The sequence below is a fragment of the Littorina saxatilis genome, linkage group LG7, assembly GCF_037325665.1.
Source record: "Littorina saxatilis isolate snail1 linkage group LG7, US_GU_Lsax_2.0, whole genome shotgun sequence".
NCBI classification, from domain to species: Eukaryota; Metazoa; Mollusca; class Gastropoda; order Littorinimorpha; family Littorinidae; genus Littorina; species Littorina saxatilis.
Window position 1 is genome coordinate 44968072 of NC_090251.1, and position 27588 is coordinate 44995659.

Genomic DNA, 27588 nt, shown 5'->3' on the forward strand with positions numbered 1-27588 from the left:
CCTTATGATCACTTGTTCCTGATCTTGATCACATATGAAACAGTGATCATGTTGACATTTTTTTCTATTTCCCAGTAGGAATGGTGTTGCTGAGCTAAGTCAGAAATAAGAGGGAGAATTGTGTTCAATTTTTTCAGTTTCTATATTAGTTTGATTGGTTTGTTTGTTTGTTTGTTTGTTTGTGCAGCTGTATTGATTTCCTTAGAATGTATCTTGCATGATTTTGGTGTGTGTGTTGCTTGCATGCATTTACCCGATGCTCACCAGCATGTCGTAAGAGGCGACTAACGGATTCTGTTTCTCCTTTTACCCTTGTTAAGTGTTTCTTGTATAGAATATAGTCAATTTTTGTAAAGATTTTAGTCAAGCAGTATGTAAGAAATGTTAAGTCCTTTGTACTGGAAACTTGCATTCTCCCAGTAAGGTCATATATTGTACTACGTTGCAAGCCTCTGGAGCAAATTTTTGATTAGTGCTTTTGTGAACGAAAAACAATTGACAAGTGGCTCTATTCCATCACCCCCCTTCCCTCCGTCGCGATATAACCTTGAACGGTTGAAAACGACGTTAAACACCAAATAAAGAAAGAAAGAACTATAGTGTTAGATGATTTGCACTGAGCGCTGTTATAGCAGTATTGGGTTCAACAAAACATGCCTTCTAAGGGCGATGTCTACTTTGGACTTCAATAAAATAGTGTATGCGAATTTGCACTGAGTGCTGTTATAGCAGTATTGGGTTCAACAAAACATGCCTTCTAAAGGCGATGTCTACTTTGGACTTCAATAAAATAGTGTATGCGAATTTGCACTGAGCGCTGTTATAGCAGTATTGGGTTCAACAAAACATGCCTTCTAAGGGCGATGTCTACTTTGACTTCAATAAAGTAGTTTATGTGTACTGTAGTGTAGATGATTAGCGCTGAGCGCTGGTATAGCAGTATTGGGTTCAACAAAACATGCCTTCTAAGGGTGATGTCTACTTTGACTTCAATAAAATAGTGTATGCACACTGTAGTGTAGATGATTTGCACTGAGCGCTTTAAATGGCAGCAATGTGTTCAACAAAATGCGCCTTCTAAGGTTGACAGCTACTTTAGACTTCCCCCAGAAGAGCTTTGAGGGAACATATTATTTTAGTTGCTTTGTTGACTTGTCACTCCAAAGATTGACCAAAGACTTTTCTGCACTTCTTTTTTTTACTTTCACAGATTCTCGCAGAATATTTTACTTCAAGTAATTATTAGTTCCAGTTTCTGGTAGTTGTAATGTGGTTGGTTTGTTGACTTGTAGCTGCACAACAACTTGAATGCACTCCTTTTCGTCATTTCTATCTTCTGGTAGAATATTTTTAGTTTCAGTACTGTTATTAGTTAAGCTGGACTAATCTGTGATTGGTTCTTGCTTGCAGCAATATTTTCAGTTTTTGTTTCAGTTAGGCTGCAAAAATCTGTGATTGGTTCTCGCTTGTACTAGGAATATGTTCAGTAAGTTGTAGTTTCTGGTAGTTAGGCTGGAGGAATCTTTGTCTTGTGTGAATGTCATTCTTGCAGTAAGTCTGTGAATGAACTTGCCGCAGTGTACGTGTGAATATGGCATTCTGTGATACACCGAGCTAGCTCTCTTGTCATTGTTGCTGGTGGCAGATGGTGTTTGGTTGCAATATGGTGGTGTATGGTGCCTTCAAGAGAAAAATTACATAAAAAATATATAAATGAAAAAATGAACACTGCTGTCATTGTTTAACTGTGCATGAATTTGTCTCGTATCATTGTATTCTTTTATTGTGATTTTTGTGTTGTATGATTAGTATGTGCGTGTACAGTTTTCTTTTCTTCTAATCTTTATTTTGTATTGTGCGTAGTGTGCAAGTGTGTGACAGAGAAAAGTAAGCGAGTGCTGCTTCACATCTTTACAGCGTGTGTGTGTGAGAGAGAAAGAGAGAGATGTGATTTTTGGAGGCTACTTGTGACTTTCAATCTCAACAAAATACAGGCACAAGCAATACACCTACTAAACTTTATTTCTCACAGTACAACACTGAACATTCTCAAGTCATGCCAATAAAATAAAACAGCTGGCGGTATATTTTTGTTCCTTTTTTTCATTTCCATATCTTAAAATGGTACACAACATTATAATATAATAAAACAGTACTTCATTATTTGAAGGACACACATACATCCTAGAACTATCAATCCAAAAGCTCCAGGCTTCTTTTAAACCTTCCCCTCCATTGAAGCAACACAAGACTTCACTGAGAAACAAAACACAATTCATGATAATGGACAAACTGAAACATATTTGTAATAATGGAAAAATTGAAACATACTTGACATAAAACAAGGACATCTAGTTATGTGAATTTAAGTAGATGGAAAATGTATTTACACTGTACAAAATGCAGGGAAGTATGTGGTAGCCAACATGAGCAGATTTGACTGAACAAATTCTTCAAAACAAAGAAAAAACAAAAATGTGACCCTCCACCACGAAATGAGTCGCATGTCACCTCGCGCGGTTCTGCGCTAGACTTGATATAAGTCCGGAGAGTGTATGGTAACAGCGTGAGGGTCACCTTAATCACAGGCTTATAACTCAAACAGTTTTTGCTCTTTTCTAAAACGGGTTTCACCACTGGATAGAGCAGAAAATACTCTTTAGGAAAATGTAAAAATATGAAAATCATGCAAAGGTGACATCCGACTCATGCCGTGGTGGAGGGTCACAAATGTTTAACAAGAAGAGCAAACGCTCGATCGAGTCACTTTCGCAGTTCTGAATATTATATGAGGCATCAGATGGACAGGAAGAAATTGCTATTCACAACACAATACAGATGTAAATAATTTGATGTAAAGAATAATCCTATAAAGTTTGAATCAAATCCGATGAATAGTTTCAGAGATATGATATTTCAATTTTTTTCCTTCAAGACATACCTGTGACCTTGAAAAAGGTCAAAGGTCACCAAAGCAGACGTCAAAGTGTAGAGGTCACTGGGAGTCACGTTCACATAAAATTTGAGCCCGGTCACTTTTATAGTTTCCGAGAAAAGCCCAACGTTAAGTTGTGTGTTGCCGAACAGAAAAGGCTAGTTATCTCCCTTGTTTTTCTGATAACGTTCGTAAAAGGCTACAGATGTAAATACTTTGATGTAAAGAATAATCCTACAAAGTTTCAATCACATCCGATGAACTTTGTCAAAGATATAAAATGTCTAATTTTTCCTTTGACGCTGACCTGTGACCTTGAAAAAGGTCAAAGGTCAACGAAACCATCGTTAAAGTGTAGAGGTCATTGGAGGTCACGACTAAACAAAATATGAGCCCGATCGCTTTGATAGTTTCCGAGAAAAGTCCAACGTTAAGGTGGTGTCTACGGACGGCCGGCCGGACGGCCGGCCGGACGGCCGGCCGGCCGGACGGACAGCCGGCCGGCCGGACAGACTAACACTGACCGATTACATAGAGTCACATTTTCTCAAGTGACTCAAAAACCACTGTGGCTATGTGTTAAGGCATCAAAATGGGATGAATTTTAGTTCCAGGGTAGATCAGAGGTGGCATGTATGAGCAAGTTTTACTCTTCAGGTTTTAATAGACAGTTTACAGTAGAACACAGCACAGATACACTCTTTCTGAGGTGATACTTCACAGAACTACACGTACTGTTAGTGTTCATGGGTCACTGTGCTGTGTGTAAGATTTTAGAAGTCAAACTTTTTTCCCCCTAAAAAGGCCTTCAACACAGTACCACTACCTAAATACTGCCCGAAACTGACTATTGGGTGTGCATCTACATCAAAGTCAAAGAAAGAACACACACACACAGGTAAAATGAGGTCCTATTAATCAACAAAATAGTCCTTAGTTCCAATGAGATGAATGCAACAAAATTGCAACTTCACGCCAAGAATTAGCTGAAACCAAATCGCGTCAGCAGTTGGGGACCTTGCCGCAAGTAAGTCGATTTCAAATTTTTTTTAATGTTTATTTTTCCTTCAGAATTTTGGATTGACGGAATTTTGTTACATTATTTTTTCAACTGACCAAAATCCGTCAATTGACGGACTAGTTTCACTTTCACCCATGAAAATAACATCTAACAGTCCCTCCTCTTTTTTTTTTTTTTTATTCTTTCTGAAACCGTTAGCAGTGGTGCAAGTGTTATCAACAGAAACAGTCACAAGAAAGATGCATTAATGAAATATTTTTTCTCTTCCATCTTTTGTTCATCAACAAAATCCCACATGCACTCAATTTGTACCTGCAAACCCTACTATCATCAGCCAGCAACTTGAAACAAAGAAGAAACACAGACAAAATTTAACAAATAAAACCATGCTAAAGCTTTCAATGCTTCTTTTCTGAAAGAAATTTTTCTTTCTTTTCTCTTCTTTTTCCACTATATAACTGGTGTGTGTGTGTGTGAGTTGATTTATTTCTTCTCACCAACAAACAAATGCACATGAAACAAGAGGCGAAGCCTTCAAGGCTCATGTAAGAAATCGACAAACAGTAACAAACTCAATCACTCCGTCACATATACACACACACAGTAAGAATAGGTGACACGGTGCAAGAGTGCGAGACACTAGATCTAGATCTGTCTGTCTGTAGCCTACTTACGGGAACACGACTGCCAGATCGACACTGCGCAGACACTGGAAACACGCTGTGCAGATTAACCTGTAGGAAATATCCTTTGGTGTCTTCTGTATCTATTTTTCTGGAGCTACGAAACCGAACAATGTGAAATCGTCTTCTCCGAATCGGCGAACTGCAGCTCGGTGATGACTGTATCTATACCACAATCCTTCACGCGATCTGACCTAACCTTGACCTCTGACCTGGTCTACATACCACACACGACACAAACCAGTCACCTGTGTTTACCCCCCCCCAAAACCCCCCACCACCAGTTTTCTTTGGATACACACTTTAACTACATACGTGCCGACGAAATGTTGATCATTGCTTCAATACTTTGAAGCTGTTGCTTGGATAATAACCAGGTAAAATTAGTATTTCGGTGTTCAGTCAAATGTTAAAGTTTCTACCACAGACATACATACATACATACATACGCACGCACGCACAGACAGACAAAAGTTAGCATCGCATAGGCTACACTTGCGTGAGCCAAAAATGAGAAGAAGAAAATGGTGTATCAGTGTACATCAGACCAAAAAGTGTTTCTTTCCAGTTACAACCTGTTTTACACATTTCAACTTTGAACACATGTTAGTTAAGACATCCTCCACTTTCCACCTGTCACAAAACGAAAACCAAGTTCTTGTTTGTACAACCCAACTCCTCCTATACCCTTTAGCCCCTTAGACCCTCAACACAATCAAGTTATGATACATTGTTCATAGGTGATATCATCTTTTTCAAAATATCAACATTAACTCATTACCAAGAAAAAGAGATTCTTTGAACATGTCAGCATGGTTAAAATACAAAGTCAAATCTTTTGAGGAAAAAAATGAACCACACACAGTCAAACTAAACGAGATGAACACATTGCCAACCAAGCTGCAGCCATCATAATTCATTAGCTTACGATCATCGTTTGGTCCTTTATTACCATTCTCTGAGGTTGAAACGGTCTCATCTTGTAATTTTGTGTAACTCTCACTCTCTAATACATATGAAGTGACAAGTCTTATCCAAGTTCTACCAGTTTAAAAAAAAAAAAAAAAATGTTCTGGCTTTTTCTTTGTTTGAGCAATTTTGATGCTGAACTTTGGAAAAGCACTGTCCAAAATGTTTCTTCTTTTTTGTAGTACCTCAGTTTCACTCCCATTGAACCAAAACAAACAAAACCATAAAACGCACATGTTTTTGACTTGATGCCATGTGTCTAAAGCGTGCTTGCTTTGCACCACACAAACTTAAAGGCGATATTCCTCTTCTGCAGCATTTCTTTTCTCTAAAGACTGTTTTGCCATCCCTTCCAATCTAATTTATCCATCAGCTGATAGTAAGCATTATCCCCTCCTCTGTTCTGCTTTATTTCTACTCAGAAAAACACGGCTGTGAGATCGCTGATTTCTCTCCTCTCCCATTCAACTGTCCACTGGTACCTGCGTGCAAGCCCTTTCAGTGACAGGCCACCTTCCGATAGTGAACACCAGGCATGGGAGTTGCCCCCCCGGGGATTTTGTTCTCTCCAAAGAACCCAAATGGTGCAATTTGGTGTCATCTGAGCTCCAAGTTTGCCACAAAATTCAGTTTTTAGAACCATTTTTGCATCCCCCATTTATTTTTTCGGTGGAACAAAAAACAATTTCTGTGGAAACATGCCTTTCGGCAGACAATTCCCATGCCTGAACACATTCCAGCGTCCCTTTGTCGATTGTCTTTCACCATGACAGGCCAGGGCGGGGATGTAGCTCAGTCGGTAGCGCGCTGGATTTGTATCCAGTTGGCCGCTGTCAGCGTGAGTTCGTCCCCACGTTCGGCGAGAGATTTATTTCTCAGTCAACTTTGTGTGCAGACTCTCCTCGGTGTCCGAACACCCCCGTCTGTACACGCAAGCACAAGACCAAGTCCGCACGAAAAAGATCCTGTAATCCATGTCAGAGTTCGGTGGATTATAGAAACACGAAAATACCCAGCATGCTTCCTCCGAAAGCGGCGTATGGCTGCCTAAATGGCGGGGTAAAAACGGCCATACACGTAAAAGCCGTGGGAGTTTCAGCCCATAAACGAACAAACAAACAAACCATGACAGGCCACCTGCAATGCAGGGACACATTCGGCTGGTCCCAAGCATGTCCTCTCGTGGAAGGTCCCACTGTACTGACTATGAAGACTAATATCCCTGATGCTCTCTTACGCCTTCAACTAAGTCTTGAACGAAATTAGGCCGAACGTTGTTTAGAGATCAAATATCCAAAGGGAAGTAAGCAAAGTCGCTTGTTATGCTCTCAGGTGCCAGGAGATTGGTTCCGTATAACTCTCGCTTACTCCATTACACATGTCGTTTGCATATAGAGTGCTTACTTCCCTTTGGTCATTTAATATCAAGGAACAGGAAAGATAATCATCACTGCAATTCATCTTATATTTCATTTTATTCCTACACCTATTTGTCATTCCAGTAACTTTCAATGCAGGCATAAAATGGAACAGACGTCAGCGTTCCTGCATCGATTAAAATCATGTTACAATCTTTAGATGCACTCCTGTACCCTTTCACATATAGTTATACAAGTAGACAATGCCAGCAAGGAAGGCGAAACTTGCAAACTTCCCTGTAACTGAGAAATATTTTCCAGCAATTTCTCTTTCCACAGCTCTGCCACCCTTTCCTCACTGAAAGAAGAGAAGCATTTCCGCTACCTGCAGAAACTGCAAATACAAATATATTTCTTCTTCCTCTGCACTTTTCTGCCTGCTAAGAGCTACACGCTATCTTTAGCCTTCTATCTACAAATACCTCAAAACGTCATGATCTTTCTTGCTTGACACCTCAGTTCCTGCGAGCGCGGCGTGTGCGAACGTTGACATCATCCTTGTCGTCAACAAAGCTACAAGCTGTCTTTAACCTTCTATCTACAAAAACGCCACGATCTTTCTTGCTCGACACCTCAATTTCTGCGAGCGCGTCGTGAGCGAGCGTTGACATCATCCTTGTCGGCAACAAAGTGCTGGGTGCTAGTGTAGTCTGGCAGGTGCTTGGCCAGCAGCTCGGAGAAGAACTTTTCTGCTTCCTTCATGCATGTGTACACATCACTGTCCGGCTGTGGAGAACAGACAGTTCCAATTATATTCTTGATTTGAAATCTTGTTCACATGCACAATGTTGCAAAGCTGCTAAAAAGGAATGCATGGGTAACCTTCATAGTTTTTGTATACTGCGCATCTGTTCAATTCACTGGTATATAACACCAGACTTCAAGAAAAAACATAAATAGGACTTTGGCGAAGTAAAAGCGAAGCCTCATGATCATCTAACAAGATTATTATTGTGCTTACAAAATAGGTTATTGGTGAACACAAATTTGAATAACAAGGCCATCATCATCGAAACTTCAAGCAAATTGCAACACATACACACACACTCACACAGACACTCTCACACATACACACTCACACAGACACTCTCACACACACACACACACTCACACAGACACTCTCACACTCACACAGACACTCTCACACACACACTCACACAGGGTTCACTTACTTCATTATACTTGGCAGCGTTGCTAAAGACAAGGATGGCATCGTCCACAAACTCTTGGGGCGAGGAATAGCTGAGGCGAGCACATTTCTTCAACATGGTCTGAAAATCCATCGGCTTTTTGATGATCACGTGGTAGTCTGGCACCTGTAAGAGAAGGATAATGGAAAATTTCAATAGTAAATTTTCATTTGATTAATATACTTACCCAATTCTCATAAATGCATTGACTTCAATCTCACATGCTAGATGTCGAAAAACTACTCAAATTACCTGCCCTTGCAAGGGTGGTAACCAAGCTAAAAACAGACGCCATAGCTGTTGCTATGCCCTGTCCCACCTGGTTACCCATAACCCACTGCGCACCACGTGAGCGCCGGCATCCGGAATAATCATTCGAGACTTCTCAAAAACTCTTAGGAAATTAAGTAGCGGGGATGGATGGGAGGGTATTAACTATGAGAATTGGGTAAGTATATTAATCAAATGAAAATTTACTATTGAAATTTTCCATTAAATTACATATTCTTACCCCAATTCTCATAAATGCAGATTGCTCCTAAAGGAGGAGGGAACTTACTTATGTCCCTGAGAGAACCTGTCCTGCAGAAACTAACGAGGGCAAGGAAATTGCCACATCAAGTTAAGAGCAGGAGATGTCCAGGAGGAAAAAAATTAATGAACACGTCATCAGACCTCCAAAGAGCTGTTGGCAAAACTTTGCATAGGCAACAGGAACACCACCAGCGAGAGAAGAACCCCAGGCTCTGGACTCCTGAACACCCGTAAAGGACTGAACGCCCCCCCCCCCCCCTCCTGTGTTCAATAAGCCACCACTCATAGGACTGTCCCATGAAAGTAGCAACACCTCTTGTGAGAGTCAATTAAGAGAAGCCTTTCACTTATAGTGTAAAGAGATAAGAACATGAGCTTTGGGCTCTTAGTTCCAATTGACTGAGCGCAAATCAAAAAAGGATTTTTAAAAACTCTAACCAGACAGTTAGAAAATCCAAACCGCCCGGAGCGAGAATCCTCCAGAGAGGAGGGAATTAAACACCAGAGGAGATTGACCAGGTTTCTGATTCAAGGAAATCTGGCCGAAAAACCATGAAAAAACGGAACTATGAGCTCCAAGGCTACAACCTCCGGTAAACCCCAACAACGCATGTGCCTCACTGTCCTTCGGGGCTGAGGCCCAGAGTAAGAAGAAAGTCCTACGCGTTAAACAAGGGGACGCCTTCAAACCTCTAAAAACAAGGTCCTTTGATCATACCCGCAAAAGTGCCATGAACATCAGAAGAGAGGCCTATTTGTTCCAAAGTAGCTGAGATAGCCAAGACGCCGGAACCTCCAAGAAGAGGCCAAGCTGCCCAGAGCCAAAAAGAAACAGAGGTGATTAACCACCTGGATTGAGAGAAGGGCGCTAAGGAGTTGCACCCCCGCTCTATACGCCAATTGGCCAAGGAGGCCAATGAGGGGCATACACAGAGAAAGTGGAGGACCTATGTGCTTCATGCACCAAGACCAGAGTCAAAACCCCCGATCTGTAACACAAACAGCACAACCTCCAGCCCTGTATGCAGATGGCCCAACCCGTGTGCAAGCCCTGAGAGGTCCTGCTGAACGAGTCGGCCAGATTATAGAGCCGGCCGGGGAGAAATTCCCCTGAGAAATTGATTTAGTGTGAAAGAAACCAAATCAGAATCCCGTAAACTCTGTCTGACGGGGAGTGAGAACTTGCTCCTCCCTGCTAGTTCACATAGGAAGCAACAGAAGTATTGTCCGTATGCAACCGGACATGCCTGTATATAGCCAAAAAGAAAGGCTAGTAGACTGAGAGCTACTGCTCCTAACTCCAGGCAATTGAGATGCCCAAGGAGTTGAGTCTACATCTATAGCCTCAAGACTGTAATTGCCAAAGTAGGCTCCCATCCAGACAGAGACGCATCCATGAAGCGGTCTAAGTCCGGGGGGGAACAAAGCTAGGGAAAACGCCCTGAGCGATCCAATTGGATTCCAGCCACCTACTCGCGTGGAGGAACCCACCCTGGAGGAGGACCCTCTTGTCCCAGACCTGTGAGGCCGAGTCCCAAAGAGACTTGAGGAAAGACTAGTTGTTAGGAAACGCTACCGTTGCTGAGCTTTGGTTCAGTTTTGTGTGTTGCATGTAGTTGACTTATTTGTACTTTGTGGGAAAGTACCGATATTATATTTTGTAAACACAATATTTATGCTTGGACGAGAATGCAGGTGAACTTTCTAGTCCTGTCAAAACAAGTTGTTTACCATGCTGTTTGTAGTGTGACTTCGTGGCGTTCGTTCGGATTAAGTGCGTCGGCGCTTTTGATGTACGTCATAGAGAATGTCGCTAGTTTAGTCCATGCACGGCTCGTATAATGTAGTTGTATCATGTTCGGTCTGGAATATTCTCGAGATTGAGTATTTACTATATATGCCAGCGCGATTTGTATGTAAAAAAGCTTCTATTTGAGTTCTGCTACGTTGTGCAGTTGTATGTATTGAATGCTGAATAAATCCTCGAACTCAATTTGACGAGTTGTTTTCTGCTGCTGCGAAGACGGGCGACGTAGAATAAAAGAACACAACTATACGGCATTTGAGAACTTGTGGCAATCTCAAGTGTCGTGTAACAATTGGGGGCCAAGCCAAGGATCTACGTTTAACGCCAAGGGTTTTCCAGCAACAAGGACCAGTGTCAAGACAGTCACAGGAGGTAGCCATCAATCGGGTGTATCCTGAGGGATCAGTATTGAGACTACGGAACCGTGGATTCGGTGTGACTGGTGAAGAGTTTGGTAATCGCCGCAGCTCGGTACGGTGAGCGACGCCGGAGTGTATCGGGATTACAGAGGTTAGCTGCCGTTTGGACGAGACGGACTTCGTCGCGGAGCTAGTGCATTAATACTACGAAATACGACTGAGGTACGTCGTGTACGTATCGTGAGCAGAGTGCGCCGTCACGTTAGACGAGGAGGGTGGCAGCCTGCGTCTACGAAGGTGAACAGCGACGAGAGAAGCATCGGAGGTGCAGTAGAGACTGTGTTCTTTTAGAAGACTACATTCGTCTACGTTCGTGGCTGTGAAAGAATACAGACGAACGCACCGGAAAAGACCAGAATGGCTGAGTTCTGGGCAAAAGGAGTTGAACTGGGACTGAAAGGCAAGCAGTTGACGGAGTTCGTCGAGTCCCAGACACGACTCCTGGCGCAGCGTGAAGAAAGACAAGCGCAGCGTGAGCGTGAAGAAAGACAAGCGCAGAGTGAGCGTGAAGAAAGACAAGCGCAGCACGAAGAAAGACAAGCGCAGCGTGAAGAAAGAGAAAGGCAAATTGAGCTGAAACGCTTAGAGCTCCAAATAGAAATGGAGACGAAGCGTTTAGAGCTTCAGACAGAAATGGTGCGTGTTCAAAATGAGCACGAGGCACCACGCCAAAGAGATAACCAGCAGCAAATGTTACACAGGGCACCGAAACTTCCAGCATTCGCTGACGGGAAGGACCAGATCGACTGCTACCTTGCAAGATTCGAGAGGTTCGCTGAGAGTGCTAGATGGCAGCGCGACGACTGGGCGATTCAACTCAGCGCACATTTGACTGGGGCAGCACTTGAGGTCTACACTAGACTCTCAAATGATGACGCCAGAGACTATAATGTACTGAAGGAAGCTCTGTTGCGTTGCTACAACTTCACTGAAAGGGGCTACCGTCAACGCTTCCGCGAATGCCAGCCATTGTCTGGAGAGACACCGAGCCAGTTTGTGGAGCGCCTGTCGTCATACCTGCAGAAGTGGGTGGAGTTATCAGGTGAAGAGCAGTCATACGAGAGTCTGCGGGACTTGATCGTGAAGGAGCAGTTCCTTAATGCCTGCCCGAAGGACCTGGCGACCCGCTTGGAAGAGCAAAAACTGCGGGGTTTGAAGGACATTACTGATGCTGCTGAGCGTTATCTCATTGCTCATGGAAGGACCCTGGGGACGTCAAAGTCATCGAAACCTTTCCAGAAGAGCGGAAACCAGGGAAACCAACCTGCCAAGGGACAAACTGAGTCCGCACCATCATCCAATGAAGGGCAGAACATAACGTGTTTCCATTGCAATGCCAAGGGCCACCGAGTCGCCAACTGTCCCCAAAAGAAAAATAACGGACATGTCAATGACAAAGCGCAAGAACATCGACGGAGATATTACGACAACAAGAGGCAAACGAGTGGCTCGAACCAACAAGTATGTGCGAGCAGCGTCATACTTCCAAGGGCTGCCGAGCAAGTGGCTACACCATCGGACGTGGAAGAATGTATATCTGATGGCCAGCTTCTACTCGCCAATGGCAAGTCAATCTCTGTTGTCGCCAGCGCAGCTGTGTCAGTGTCGAACATGCCCGTGTCGAAGGGATTTGTTGAGAAGCAGGAAGTGACTGTTCTCAGAGATTCGGGCTGCAATGGAGTCATTGTCAAAGAGGATCTGGTGCCAACAGAGAAGTTCACTGGTGACTTCAAGTGGACGCTCATGGCTGACAGCAAATGCGTGAAGGCACCAGTGGTAAAAATCCAGATCGATACTCCATACTTCACCGGAGAAGTTGAGGCCGTCTGCCTGAAGAAGCCCTTGTACGATCTACTAATTGGGAACATTGGGGGTGCGAGACGTCCTGATGACCCTGATTTCGAATGGAGAATGGGCTCAGCTCAGCCTGCTGCTGAGGAGGAAGACCCACTGCCATTCGCGAATGAAGATATCAGCGAACTGTTACGAGATGACAGAGCAACTGTGCATCGCCGCGACCAGCCGCAGGTTGTAAGCGCTGTGACGACCAGAGCCCAGGCGAAGAAGGACAAAACAACTACGCCACTCAGGGTCACCAACAGTTCTGCAACTGCTGTCGTGGACAGGGATCGGCTGATTCAGCTACAGGAAGCTGATTCGACCTTAACAAAGTACAGGAGTCGTCCTGTCAAGGAGATGACTAAGGGCGAAGGCACTGTGCAATTTGAAGTGAAGGCCAAGATTCTGTACAGAGTGTTCCAGCACGCGAGAGTCAACGGTGGGAAACCATTACGTCAAGTTCTGGTGCCTCAACCACTTAGGCGCCAGGTGATGGAGGTGGCCCACGACTCTATTATGGGAGGTCACCTGGGTGTCAAGAAGACATCGGACAGAATCCAGGCTGCGTTTTACTGGCCAGGACTGCATGCAGATGTGACTCGATTCTGCCGATCGTGCGATATTTGCCAGAAAACCATACCTCGAGGAAGGGTCCCGAAAGTGCCGTTGCAGAAGATGCCTTTGATCGACCGACCTTTCAAGAGGGTGGCCATTGACCTCATCGGCGAGATAAAACCGCCAAGTGAAGCGGGTCATCGTTGGGTACTGACCCTGGTAGACTATGCAACCAGGTACCCAGAAGCCGTGCCTCTGAAGAAAATTGACACCGAGACTGTTGCCGAGGCACTTGTGGACATTTTTAGCAGAATGGGGGTTCCTGAAGAGATCCTCACAGACCTGGGGACACAGTTTGTCTCTGAATGCATGGAAGAGGTCAACAGGCTGCTGAGCATTCGTCACTTGACTACGACACCCTATCACCCGATGTGCAATGGGCTGGTCGAAAAATTCAATGCGACGCTGAAGTCCACGCTGAAGAAACTATGCAGTGAGCAGCCAAGGCAGTGGCATCGCTACATCAATGCCTTGCTGTTTGCATACAGGGAGGTGCCACAAGAGTCCACTGGATTCTCCCCGTTCGAGCTGATGTACGGGCGGACCGTGAGAGGCCCGATGCAGATACTAAAGGAATTGTGGACGAAAGATGTGGACACACCTGAAGTGAAGAACAGTTACCAGTACGTGTTCGAGTTGCGAGAGAAACTGGAGGAGACTCTCGAGATTGCGAGAGAAAACTTGAGAAAGTCTCAGGATAGCGGAAAGCACTACTACGACCGCAAAGCCGTAAACAGGAAGTTTACGCCAGGTAACAAAGTGCTGATACTGCTTCCCACTGATCACAACAAACTACTGATGCAGTGGAAAGGCCCATACGAGGTTGAGGCCGTGGTAGGGATCAACGACTACAAGGTGAATGTCGGCAAGAAGTCCAAGATCTACCACGCTAACCTCCTGAAACTGTATATGGAGAGACCTCCGGAAGCAGTACAGGTCGCAGCAAGTGTGGAAGAACCAGCCGAACTAGACGAGTTCGACGGTGAGGAACTACTGGAGTTGGGAGACCTCCACAAGAAAGAGGGAGTGGATGACGTCAAGTTAGGACCTGACCTGACAGAAGACCAGCAGAAGGAGCTGCATGATTTTATGGGCGACTTCACCCATAGGTTCTCTGATGTTCCAGGCTCTACGTCCTTGGTCGAACATGAAGTCCACCTCACATCTGACGTTCCTGTTCGCTCAAAACCATACCCTATCCCGTTTCAGGCTCGGGAATCCTTGAAGAAGGACATCGACAACATGTTGAAGATGGGGGTCATCCGTGAGTCATCATCCCCTTATTCATCTCCCGTTGTTGTTGTCAAGAAGAAAGACGGCACAAACAGGGTATGCATTGATTTTAGGAAAGTCAATAAGATCACCGTGTTTGACCCTGAACCAATGCCGACGGCAACTGATCTATTCCGACAGTTAACCGGCAGTAAGATCTTCTCAAAGATCGATCTCAGCAAGGGATATTGGCAAATTCCTGTGCGCGAAGAGGACATACCAAAGACCGCCTTTGCAACTCCAGACGGAACGTATGAGTGCCTGCGGATGCCTTTTGGCATGGTGAACAGTGGTGCTACCCTGAAGAGGGGAATGCGAAAAATGCTCAAAGGAATGAAGAATGTTGTGTACTACTGGGATGATCTGCTAGTCCACACGGAGACCTTTGCGGAGCATCTGGAGACTTTGAGGGAACTGTTTTCCCGCCTGACAAAAGCCAATCTGACCGTGAGACCCAGCAAGTGCATTTTGGGGACCGACAACGTTGACTTCATAGGTCATTCACTGAAGGAAGGTCAAAAGGGGCTTTTGTTGGAAAACGTCACCAAGATCCTCAATGCGCCACGTCCTGAAACCAAGAAGCAGGTGCGATCCTTCCTTGGATTGGCTGGGTACTACAGAGAGTTCATTCCAAACTTCGCCGCCATAACGGCGCCTTTGTCGGACATGACCCGAAAAGGATGCCCCAACCGAATACTCTGGGGACCAGCTCAGGAGAAGGCATACCAGACCGTGCGCGACCTGATGTCACGAGACCCGGTGCTACGCCTTCCTGATACTGCCAAAGAGTTCATCTTGCGTACAGACGCATCGGACGAAGGGATCGGCGCCATGCTGATGCAAGAGCATGGAGGTAAACCGTTTCCGGTCAGCTATGCCAGCAAGAAGCTGTCAGGAGCCGAGAAGAACTACTCGACCATGGAGAAAGAGTGTTTAGCCATCGTGTGGGGAATCAAGAAATTTGAACTCTACCTCCAAGGGGTGAAATTCGTGCTTCAGACTGATCACAAACCCCTCACCTACCTGAACTCTGCGAAGTTTGTGAATAATCGTATCATGAGGTGGGTGATGTACTTGCAGAACTTTGATATGCGAGTGGAATCGATCAAAGGTTCAGACAATGTTGGAGCAGATTTTCTCAGCCGAGTATGTGAGTAAAACTGTGTTCATTCTCCAACAAACTAATGTACATACCTGGATTTCAATCTGTTATGTATACATAGTATGTGTACAGGTAGCGTTTCAATGATTGAAAGAAATTAGGTAAATTTCTTCTTGTGTTGGGGGTAATGTTAGGAAACGCTACCGTTGCTGAGCTTTGGTTCAGTTTTGTGTGTTGCATGTAGTTGACTTATTTGTACTTTGTGGGAAAGTACCGATATTATATTTTGTAAACACAATATTTATGCTTGGACGAGAATGCAGGTGAACTTTCTAGTCCTGTCAAAACAAGTTGTTTACCACGCTGTTTGTAGTGTGAGTTCGTGGCGTTCGTTCGGATTAAGTGCGTCGGCGCTTTTGATGTACGTCATAGAGAATGTCGCTAGTTTAGTCCATGCACGGCTCGTATAATGTAGTTGTATCATGTTCGGTCTGGAATATTCTCGAGATTGAGTATTTACTATATATGCCAGCGCGATTTGTATGTAAAAAAGCTTCTATTTGAGTTCTGCTACGTTGTGCAGTTGTATGTATTGAATGCTGAATAAATCCTCGAACTCAATTTGACGAGTTGTTTTCTGCTGCTGCGAAGACGGGCGACGTAGAATAAAAGAACACAACTATACGGCATTTGAGAACTTGTGGCAATCTCAAGTGTCGTGTAACACTAGCAGAGGACCAGCATAGCCATCGATTCCATCTGACCGAGGATCAAGGCTAAGGACCTCGCAGAGGTCTGCTCTCGTGCCTGTGGCAGTGATAAGAGCCTAAAGCCTCTCTATTCTCTCCTGTGAAGGACGAACCTTCCAAGAGACAGTGTCGAACGGCATGCCCGGGTAAAAAACCTGGGATGGGGACAGCTCGGATTTTGCCTGGTTTACTGAGAACGCCAGGCAAAAAGCCTGGTTCAACACCATCTGCAAGTGCAGCTGGCAAGCTGATTGACTCTGATAAAAGATCAACCAGTCCCCGAGGTCGTCCCGAGACGAATAGCTCTCAAGAAACGGAGCCACTTCCTGTCTGCAGGAACGCATAAGGAAGGCTCCTGTGAGAGCACAGAGGAAAATCTCAGCCAAAGCTGATACCTCTAGACCATGCCGTCCCACCTCCTCCGGAGAGGGAGGAGACACTGAACGAAACACCCACTTTGTGACCGGGAGCGCATCAATGCGCTGCTACTTGTCCATGAAGGAAGGGCAAGACTGAGGCTTCTGAGTAGGTTTTAACAAAACCCCGAGAAAAAAAGCCTGACCCTTGCTTCCTGTAACCGGTGTGAAATCAAACCCCTTGTAAAAGAAGGAGATCACACCTGGTGAATACAGTGTGGGCATAGAACATCACTGACGAACTCATCTGCTCGGTGATGACCCTAGCCAAAGCTGCCAGCAGCATGGCTCCAGCCCTATCCTAGGCATCCTCCCTAAACCAAAAAGAGTCCAGGGAGAATAAGATGGCTCGTATGAGAGCACAGAGGAGAGTCTCAGCAAAAGCAGATAACTCTAGACCATGCCGTCCCACCTCCTCCAGAGAGGAGAGGGAGGAGTAACATCACGAAACCCCACGTTCCCTGTGGTCTATTTGTGAAGCCAGGAGACTAGTTCCGGCGGAGCGGAAAAACTAGCCCTTGGCAACGAAAATGTCTGGATCAGATCCTGAGACTTGACATTCCAACCTATCTTCTTCCGCACTAGAAGTGAGAACGAAGCAGCCTGAAACCCAGAAGCCAGCCACTGGCTAACAGAAGGAGGAGCAGGACCATGCGCATGAAGCAGCGGAAAAGGTGTAGGCTGAAGACCACTACCCTGAGGTGCGGGTCAAACCAAGAGCTGCGACATGTGGTAGGCAATCACCGAAGACTCAGCAAATCGAAACGATTGCGAGTAAGCCCGCGTAAACCCAAAGTCATCCGCGGAAGAGGGAGGAAGAGAGACACCCTGCTATGAATCCGCCACCCCATCCGGGAAAAAGTAAGCTGCCCCAGCAGCCGCTTTTTGCATAGCAAGCCTACAAGCAGTAGGCAGCGCTACACACTCTCCCTCCTCAACCGAGAAGTCCGAATCCCGACCAGCAGTTGTGTCAAAACACAAAAGGAGGGGAGACGGGGGAGGCAGCGCACTAAAACTCCTGCTGATAACACCGCCAAGAGTGAGAGTGAAAAGCGTGATATGTCTCTGCCTGCAACCCAACCGCTCACCTGACCCGAGGAGGGAGAGGGGTTGGTAGTTGGGACAGCGCCCTCCGAGAAGGAGGGTGAGTGGGGGTACGAGACCAAGCCAAGCCCGACCAGCAGTACCCCACCCGCTGTGCGAGAGAAGCGTCCCAGTGCTGAGAACCAGTCTGCCTGGTTTGAGCCACGCCTCGCCCCGAGTGGGGAGGGGGGTGGTTCGTCACGGCAGTAACCCCAGGAGGGGGGAAAGACTGAATGAGACCCAACCGTAACCGGCCGAACCCCCCTCGTCCACCTGCTGACGTCCTGTAGCCCCATCGCTCACCCGCCCCGACAATGACCACTGGCAAGGCCATACTGTAGTCCGAGTCCCCACAATCCATTGTGTCAGAACACAAAGAATGGGAGACTGGAGAGTTAAGAGCATGTTCTGTCTCTGCCTGCCACCGCCACCGCTCACCTACCCCACCTACAGCACCCTGCCGAGAACAAAGCAGAGCAAAGCTCATTGTTCCCCGACCGCTGTGCGAGATACCCTGCTGAGAACAAAGGAGAGCCAAGCTCATTGTTCCCCGACCGCTGTGCGAGATACCCTGCCGAGAACAAAGCAGAGCAAAGCTCATTGTTCCCCGACCGCTGTGCGAGATACCCTGCTGAGAACAAAGGAGAGCCAAGCTCATTGTTCCCCGACCGCTGTGCGAGATACCCTGCCGAGAACAAAGGAGAGCCGAGGTCATTGTTCCCCGACCGCTGTGCGAGAGACTGGCCCCAGCCGCCAAAACCGGTCTGACCAGTGCGGGCAGCTAACACAACCCCTTGCCCCAAATGGGGCAGAGGAGGAGTATGTAACATAGCCTGGAAAGGCCGTACGTGGCACCCCCCGCTGTGATGACTGGCTTGAGCCACGTCGCGCCCCAGATGGGGAGGGGAGTGGCTCGTCACAGCAGTAAACCCCTGGAGGGGGGAGAGACGGGGTGAGAGACACAACCGTAAACGGCCGCCCCCCACCTGCTGACGTCCTGTAGACCCACCGCCCACCCACCCCGAGGGGGGGCGGTTGCCGGGCAAGGACAATAGAGGCATAGACTGAGAAGACAGTCCAACAGCGCCCACCCGATCCCGCCCAGAGGGCGGGAAAGGGTGGGCCGCCGTCACAGCCCCCACCCAATCATGCCCTGAGGGCGGGAAAGGGTGGGCCACTGACACAGCCCCCTGTCCCCATTGAGGCAGAGTGGGAACCAGCCCAGGCTGTGACTTACTGTGCCCCCCCCCCCCCCCCCACACCCCCTTCCAAACGGTAAGGGGGCTGCATGCCCGACTCAGCAGTGCTAAAAGCAAGGAGAGCGGGCAGACAGGCGGGAAGCAGGCCCCCTCTCCCAACGGAGAGAGTGCTCGTGAACAACCCAGTACTACCAGAGGCAGAAAGGGTTGAACCGAACTGGCCATTTGCACCAGACCACGGTGCGAAGCAGGAACACACACCCCCCCCCCCCCCCCCCCATCCCCAACACACTGAGAAATACCGGAGGTAATCAGAGTGGTCAGAGGCAGGAAGGGAGCAGGCCCCCCCTCTCGAAAGGAGAGGGTGCTCGCGAACAACCCAGAGCCACCAGAGGCAAAAAAGGGCTGAACCGAACTGGCCATTTGCACCAGACCACGATGCAAAGCTGCCAATGAGTACGCCGCCACAGTGGGCGGGCCGATCGTGCCTGAAACAGCTGAGAAATAAACACATATTTCATCGTTAAGTCCCCCGAAAGTGGAAGACACTGACTGGTTCTCCTTAAGAGGAGAGGAGGGCTGGGAAGAAAAAACAAAACCTTATCCGCACGAACAGCTACTACAAAAGCAGTACTACTCGAAGGGTCGACGACCCGCACAGAGGTTTCTAAAAAGGGCTAACAGCCTTATTCACTTCCTGCCTAGCCTTAAGTACTGCTTGCTATCGGCCATCTTGAAAATGGGCGAAATCGTAGTCCACCAGAAAAGTAAACTTCTGAAGCGGCTGTGAACAAGCAGCTAACAAACAACAATTCAATTCAATGAAAAAAAAGGGCAGGTCTCACCAAAAGAAAGGCGAACAGGTAAAGGCCCCCCCCAAGCCCATAACGTCACAAAGACAAGGGCTAGAGAAAGCCAAATGAGCAGACGAATTCCGCACGTCTGACGTGTGTCGTCGAAAGTCGAGAATGGTTATTCCGGATGCCGGCGCTCACGTGGTGCGCGGTGGGTTATGGGTAACCGTGTGGGACAGGGCATAGCAACGGCTATGGCGTCTGTTTTTAGCTTGGTTACCACCCTTGCAAGGGCAGGTAATTTGAGTAGTTTTTCGACATCTAGCATGTGAGATTGAAGTCAATGCATTTATGAGAATTGGGGTAAGAATATGTAATTTAATGTAACAATTTTAATCACTTAATCTTTCATTTAAATCTTTTGATTTCAACACGACTAGTGTGTATTCTTCTACGTAGGTCGAATTCAATTGTTTTACTAAAACAGCATGTAGTATAACAACCAGAAACACTTCTGAACACATTCTGAGGGTATAGAGCCTTACACAGTTATGATCCCAATATCGTTGGTTTCTCATGATAATAAAAATATTTCTTCTTGTTCTCATTCTGATTGAAGAGCCCACACCGGCTTCAGTAGATTTGTATCCAGACTCCCCCGAAAGCGGCGTATGGGTGCCTGAATGGCAGGGCAAAAACGGTCAAACACGTAAAAACACACTCGTACAAAAACATGAGTGAACGTGGGAGTTTCAGCACATGAAAAAAGAAGTATCCTGACACACTGCCGACAATGATTTCACTACCAAGCCTATGCAGCAAGTGAACCATGCCACACGTACCTAAATCGAAAATTTTTAATTAAATTTTCATTTGATTAATATACTTACCCGAGTCACATATTAGCATTGACGCAGTCGAGATGCTAGGTTGACTGAAAAACGCTATCCCGTCTATAGTATAAGGGAAGCAACCCAAGCAAAAAAGTAGCAAGCTTGCTACCCTGGGTTGCCTCCCGTAGCGTGCATCACGCCACAGATCTCGTACCCGATACGAGACACCCTCATTCGACTCCTAGAATACAAAGAAACTAAAAGCGGGGAAGGTGGGAGGGAATTACCTATGTGACTCGGGTAAGTATATTAATCAAATGAAAATTTAATTAAAAATTTTCGATTAAATTACATATTCTTACTCCGAGTCACATATTAGCAGATAACTCCAACAAGGTGGTGGGTAAGATCAAAAAGTTCAAACTCACTCTAAAGTTCTGGAGAGACAAAAGCCAGCTGCCGCCAAGGAAGGAATAGGCCGAGACCCATCCTGACAGAGGGCAGCAATGTCTGCAGAACCTGATAAGACAAAATCCTAGCGCCAGAAGCTGTGCGCAGGACATCATCCAAACCCCATAGGCCAAAAAGGCCAAGGAGGAGGCCCAGGCCCTGGAAATGAGCTCGGGCCGAGCCGAGGGAAAGATAGCATAAGCTATGACAAGGCGGAGGGCAAGAAAATCCCTTGCCAAGAAACTGGCCCACTGCCAAAAGTCAGGAAAGGATCCCGTGAGAAAGCAACCACTGACTCACTCTAAACCCTTGCCAGGAACTGGCCCACTGCCAAAGGACAGAAACGGACCGAGAAACACCCTGATTGACAGCCGAGATGTCTCTCAGGCAAGAAATGCGAAAGACGACCTCAGAGAGCCAGTAAGCTGTGCCCAGCACTTCTTCCAATCTTCTGAACCGTAAAACAGTCCGGAAAAGGACCCCAGTCTTGGATAAACCCGACCAAGTAGAGGGAAGGACAAGCTGCCCCCCCCCCCCCCTTAAATGGAAGGAAATGCTAATGGCCTGGAAAAGATCCGTCCGTAAGGTTGCCGGCTAAGCCCTGAAAAGGACCGACCCTCACGGAGACCATAAGGCAACCATGCCAAAGTAAGAAAACTTTGGGATGGAGTGAGGCCCAAAAGGCCGTTGAGAGAACAGTCAGCTCCGGAAGAGTGACCAAACTCCAACCGGAAAGAGAGAGACGCCTGAGTATCAAGTACCAGGGTCCAACTCAATGAGCAAAACTCAAGGGAGACGGTCACCGGTCGTCCCCTGCCCATCCCTGCGAAAGCAGAGAGAGGGGTAAAAAAGGGGACGAAGCGACCTAAGGTAGTGCATAAGCACCGCAAATGCGGACCCGCAGTGGCCAAATCCTAATGTGACCGGAGACCGGAAACAAAATGACAAAAGCCAGCGTGATCGCAGAGCAGACTGCTTGTAGGTAATTGAAAATGAATCAAAAAACCCGAAACAGAAAGGACGAAGCTGGTAAGAAAGACGGAAAACCGTGAAGCGAACCAGCCGTCAGCCTCCCGAGACCAGAGTTCTCAGTAATAGTCATAGTTGCAAGTGAAAAAGGGGTGACCAGGCCGGAAGCCCAACCCAGCAGAAATCGTCCCAACTCACATCATGCAAGCATGATGGAGAAGAGGAAGAGACGAAATCCGCAGTCACAAGAACCAATTGCCAAAGTCGCAACACGACAGGCAGGAGACTATAACACAGGCTAAGGCCGAGAGCCTTGCTGCCCGTAGGCCGGCCATTGCACCAAAGTACTCAAAGTACACAGGCACAGTAAGAAACCAAAAGTTTCGGCCGCCGAAAAAGATGCTGGCCTAGAGGCCAGCACCGAGAAAACTGGAACATTAGCTAGACCTCTGCCCAAAAAGGGGAGGAGTAGCCAAAAAACCTGAGAAAAAGTGACAAGCCAAGAATGACTTCTCAAACATGCAATGCCCAGACAATGCACCCTCAGGAAAATCTGAATGTTACCTCCGAGGCCAACTCAAGTGAACCTTAAGTTTGGACGAAACACCAGAACGCGTCTGATCGCTAGAGAAAGACAAAGTCAGACTCGGCGAAAGACAAACCTGGACCGAGTCCAGAAGCTCGTGGCAAGAGAAAACGGGGAAGCCCAAAGGCAGAAACCCCCTTTTAAACGGAAATCGACCTCTCAGCACCCATACGCTGGGAAAGAGAAAGAATGTCGAAGCCCGAAGCCACAAGCACAAGGAAAGCAACAACCACCACCTCCAACGGATGAAATGGCTGTTGCTCCCGCCGAGGCTAAAACCCCGAAGCCCTAAGGCCGGCTGTTGTTTCAAAAACCCAGCGTACCTATGACGGCTGTGAAAGAAACAATCTCACCTGAGCTGAGGACGTAGGCCGCTTAGGCTGAGTCCGCTTAGGTATAGCCTGCTTAGGAGCGGCCTGCTTTTGCTGCTTTCAAATTGAAGCTCAAAAGAAGGGAACCGCTGTTCTCTGTTGGTCTCAATCCCCTGCTTCTGGCATGAGAGACCAGGCTGCCGGAGAGAGACCGTCCACCAAGGATGACGAACTGAGAATGTTCCTTGTCGACTCCTCAGAAAACCGGGAGTGGGCAAGAAACAAGTCCCTTCCGCACGAGACCGCATGGAAATAGTGCAGAGAGGACAGCCTCATCTGTGCCTCGTTCACCCTTGTAAGTGTGGAGAGGAGTGAGACACTTCCTCTGCGTCCTGCCCTTTACTAAGGGGAAAGGGCGCCAAGGAATCTGCCAGAGCGCGAGAAAGCGCCCGCAGGAGAGTCTCGGAAATGGAACTGAGTTCCAAAAGTTGTCAGCCCCCTTCCTCAGAGAATAGGAGATTCTGCCCATAGAGCGGCAGAACCGAATCCTTCCTCAACGGCTTCGTAAGAAGCGAAAGAAGATCCGGCGTGACCGGAAACGGTGCACGCGGACGGGGAAAGGCCAACAGGCGGCTACGAGACGACCCTGGCCAAGGCAACTTCCTCTGGTCCGCTAAGGGCACGAAGGAGGAAGCCTGCGCAGGAGCGGCAAGGCATTCCGATGCCGGCTCCGAAGCTGAACCCTGAGGAACCAGCAACGAAACCGACGCCGGAGGCCCCCCCCTGTCGAAGAGGGGGGCTCGGCGAAAAGGCAAAAAGGCGAAAAGCTACAAAGGGCGATTCTTCAAACCAGAAGTAGCTGCTTCCTCTTTGCCAACCGAAGTCCTTCCTGTTGGCAATCGATTGTGCTCATTCCCTAACTGAGGGGAGGATGAGAGGAATCAAAAACCAAGGAAAGTGGGAGAGAGGAGCTAGCGGCCACCACCGGAGTGTGTGGATGCTGCTGTCCCAACAGAGGCAAGAAGCCTGTATGCCCATAGGGCAAGCCTTGTTCGAAATTCACCGGCGACCAAACGGAAGCAGCGGGAACTGAACCGGAAAATCCGGGAGGAGCCGGAAGTGCGGCAGCAACAGCAGCGCTATGCCAAAGCTGGTGCTGAGCCACCTACGAGCTGAAGCTCGGAACCCAAAGGTAGGCCGTAGGCCAGAACCGGAAGTGACAGTAACCTGTGCACTACCCGCTTGACCTACCCTCCTGCCAAGGCCGGAAGCGAAGCTGCCGGAAATGGCTGCCGTGCAAAGGGCAAAGCTCAAACCGGAAAGGGCCATGGGCTGCCCACACACCGATGAACTAACATTTCCAGCCGGAGCCGGAAGAGAAGCTGTCGCGAACGACTGCTTACGTATAGCGCAGCTCAAGCAGGATGGGATCATTTGTCCACCTTCCAACGAGGCACTACTTCCGTGAACCGGAAGTGCCACTGTCGCGTACGACTGCCGACGTAAGGCAAGGCTCGAACCGGACGTGACAGTAGCCTGTGCACTAACCAGTGAACCTACACTTCCGGTTGGAACCGGAAGAACAGCTGTCGCGGGCGACCGCTGTCATAGGACAAGGCTCGAACCAGACGTGACAGTAGTCTGTGCACTAGCAAGTGAACCTCTACTTCCGGCCGGAGCTGGAAGCGGCTGCCGCGAACGACTGCTGACGTAAATTCGGAAGCTGGCCAGAGCCGCCGAAGGCAGCTGCTCCTCGCACACGGACCCGAAGTCCGAAACGCCACCTCAAGGGGACGGCTCATAGCCAAAAGAACCCGACAAATGACGCTGCGAGGGAAGGCCGTAAGCCGAACGCCCATCCTGTTGGCCATCGATGAAACTCGCACCCCTGACTAAGAGGAAGATGAGAGTCACCAACAACCGAAGGCAGCTGAAGAGAGGAGCTAGCGGCCACCACCGAAGTGGGTGGCTGCTGCTGTCCCAACAGAGGCAAAAAGCCTGTATGCCCAGGAGAACCACCGTATTCGAAATTCACCGGCGACACAACGGAAGCAGCGGGAACCGAACCGGAAAAGCCGGGAGGAGCAGGGAGTGCAGACGCAACAGCAGAACTATGCCATAGCTGGTGCTGAGGAGTCTGCAAGCCACAACCCGGAAGCCCTAGGCCGGAACCGGAAGTGACAGATGACTGTGCACGACCCGTTTGACCTACATTTCCTGCCCAGGCAGGAAGAGCAGCTGCCGGAAACGGCTGCTGTAGCAGGGCAAGGCTCGAACCGGAAGGGACCATGGGCTGTCCGCAAACCAGTGAACCAACACTTCCGGCCGGAGCCGGAAGCGAAGCTGCCGCAAGCCCTAGGCCGGAACCGGAAGTGACAGATGACTGTGCACGACCCGTTTGACCTACATTTCCTGCCCAGGCAGGAAGAGCAGCTGCCGGAAACGGCTGCTGTAGCAGGGCAAGGCTCGAACCGGAAGGGACCATGGGCTGTCCGCAAACCAGTGAACCAACACTTCCGGCCGGAGCCGGAAGCGAAGCTGCCGCGAACGGCTGCTTACGTAAAGCGCAGCTCGAACCGGATGGGACCATGGTCTGTCCGCAACCAGTGAACCACCACTTCCGGCCGGAGCCGGAAGGAAGCTGCCGCGAACGACTGCTTACGTAAAGCGCAGCTCGAACCGGAGGGGACCATGGTCTGTCCGCAACCAGTGAACCACTACTTCCGGGAACCGGAAGTGCAGCTGCCGCGGACGGCTGCTGCGAGCACATACCTTGTGTCGACCGTATCCCCCAAAGGGACCTGCTCAGGTGCACTCCCGCAAGCGGAAGCCACCGAGCGCCGGCCGAGAAGAGAAACGCCTCCCTGTGCACGGACTCCAGAGCCATCACAGAAGCCAGCAGGCTGGACAGGTGATCAGGAACAAAGGAAGCCAACGACCGAGGGTCGCACACCCCCGGGAGGGAGGCAGAGCTGGAAACAGGGTCCGTCCGCGACATTTCTGTACGAACGAGCGTCCGAATTTCTGGAATCAAAGAAGACAAAAGGCTAGCAACAAGAGCGCCAGCCTCCGGCGCAGGTACAGGGGTAGAAACGGCCGTGGTAGCGGCCACACCCGCCGCCCGCGAGCCAGACGAAGTTTCCTCCGGAGCCTAAATAGGCACAGGAAAAACGAAGTTAGTCTTCGGGTCAGAAACGTGAACCGTGGGGTTCCTAGCAGAAGAGGTGGAAGCCGAGGACTTAGGTTTAACAGGGCCTTTGCCCCTAACCTCGGCCTTAGCCGCTCGCTTTTCTCACTATCAGACATGCTGTCACACGAGAAAAACAAACTACTGAAAATACACAAGTCTCTAGGACGTAAAACTTCAGCAGAATAAACTAGCACTAACGTACCAGCTACAAGCAGCTACCAATGCTACTGGTAAACGCTCAAAGTCCGTAGCACGGACCCAAACTAACCAGCAAAAAACACCACGTGTAAGCGAAAAATGGCGACCAAAATGGCGGCCACAGCAACAAACTACTGAGCAAAATTCGTAAGTCCGCGGACGGAAAAATTCTCAGCAGAATGAACAATGCAAACAACAACAACAAGTCGCGTAAGGCGAAAATACAATATTTAGTCAAGTAGCTGTCGAACTCACTGAATGAAAGTGAACGCAATGCAACGCAGCAAGACCGTATACTCGTACTCGTAGCATCGTCAGTCCACCGCTCACGGCAAAGGCAGTGAAATTGACAAGAAGAGCGGGGTAGTAGTTGCGCTTAGAAGGATAGCACGCTTTTCTGTACCTCTCTTCGTTTTAACTTTCTGAGCGTGTTTTTAATCCAAACATATCATATCTATATGTTTTTGGAATCAGGAACCGACAAGGAATAAGATGAAAGTGTTTTTAAATTGATTTCGACAATTTAATTTTGATAATAATTTTTATATATTTAATTTTCAGAGCTTGTTTTTAATCCGAATATAACATATTTATATGTTTTTGGAATCAGAAAATGATGGAGAATAAGATGAACGTAAATTTGGATCGTTTTATACATTTTTTGTTTTTTTTACAATTTTCAGATTTTTAATGACCAAAGTCATCAATTAATTTTTAAGCCACCAAGCTGAAATGCAATACCGAAGTCTGGGCTTTGTCGAAGATTACTTGACCAAAATTTCAACCAATTTGGTTGAAAAATGAGAGCGTGACAGTGCCGCCTCAACTTTCACGAAAAGCCGGATATGACGTCATCAAAGACATTTATCAAAAAAAAGAAACAAACGTATGGGGATATCATACCCAGGAACTCTCATGTCAAATTTCATAAAGATCGGTCCAGTAGTTTGGTTTGAATCGCTCTACACACACACACACACACACACACACACACACACACATACAC

General features: G+C 47.8%; 1 protein-coding gene across 1 annotated transcript in view; it reads right to left on the reverse strand.

The window, feature by feature from the left end:
* Nucleotides 1-2004: 2004 nt before the first annotated feature.
* LOC138971570 (tyrosine-protein kinase BAZ1B-like) overlaps nucleotides 2005-27588 on the reverse strand; it is a 63183-nt gene continuing 37599 nt past the window's right edge. Inside the window, exons 32-33 of the mRNA XM_070344332.1 lie at nucleotides 8199-8342; nucleotides 2005-7752 (exon numbers count right to left, since the gene is read on the reverse strand). Coding sequence (XP_070200433.1) covers nucleotides 7600-7752; nucleotides 8199-8342 — 297 coding nt within the window. The 3' untranslated portion in view covers nucleotides 2005-7599. The remainder of the gene's footprint in view (nucleotides 7753-8198; nucleotides 8343-27588) is intronic.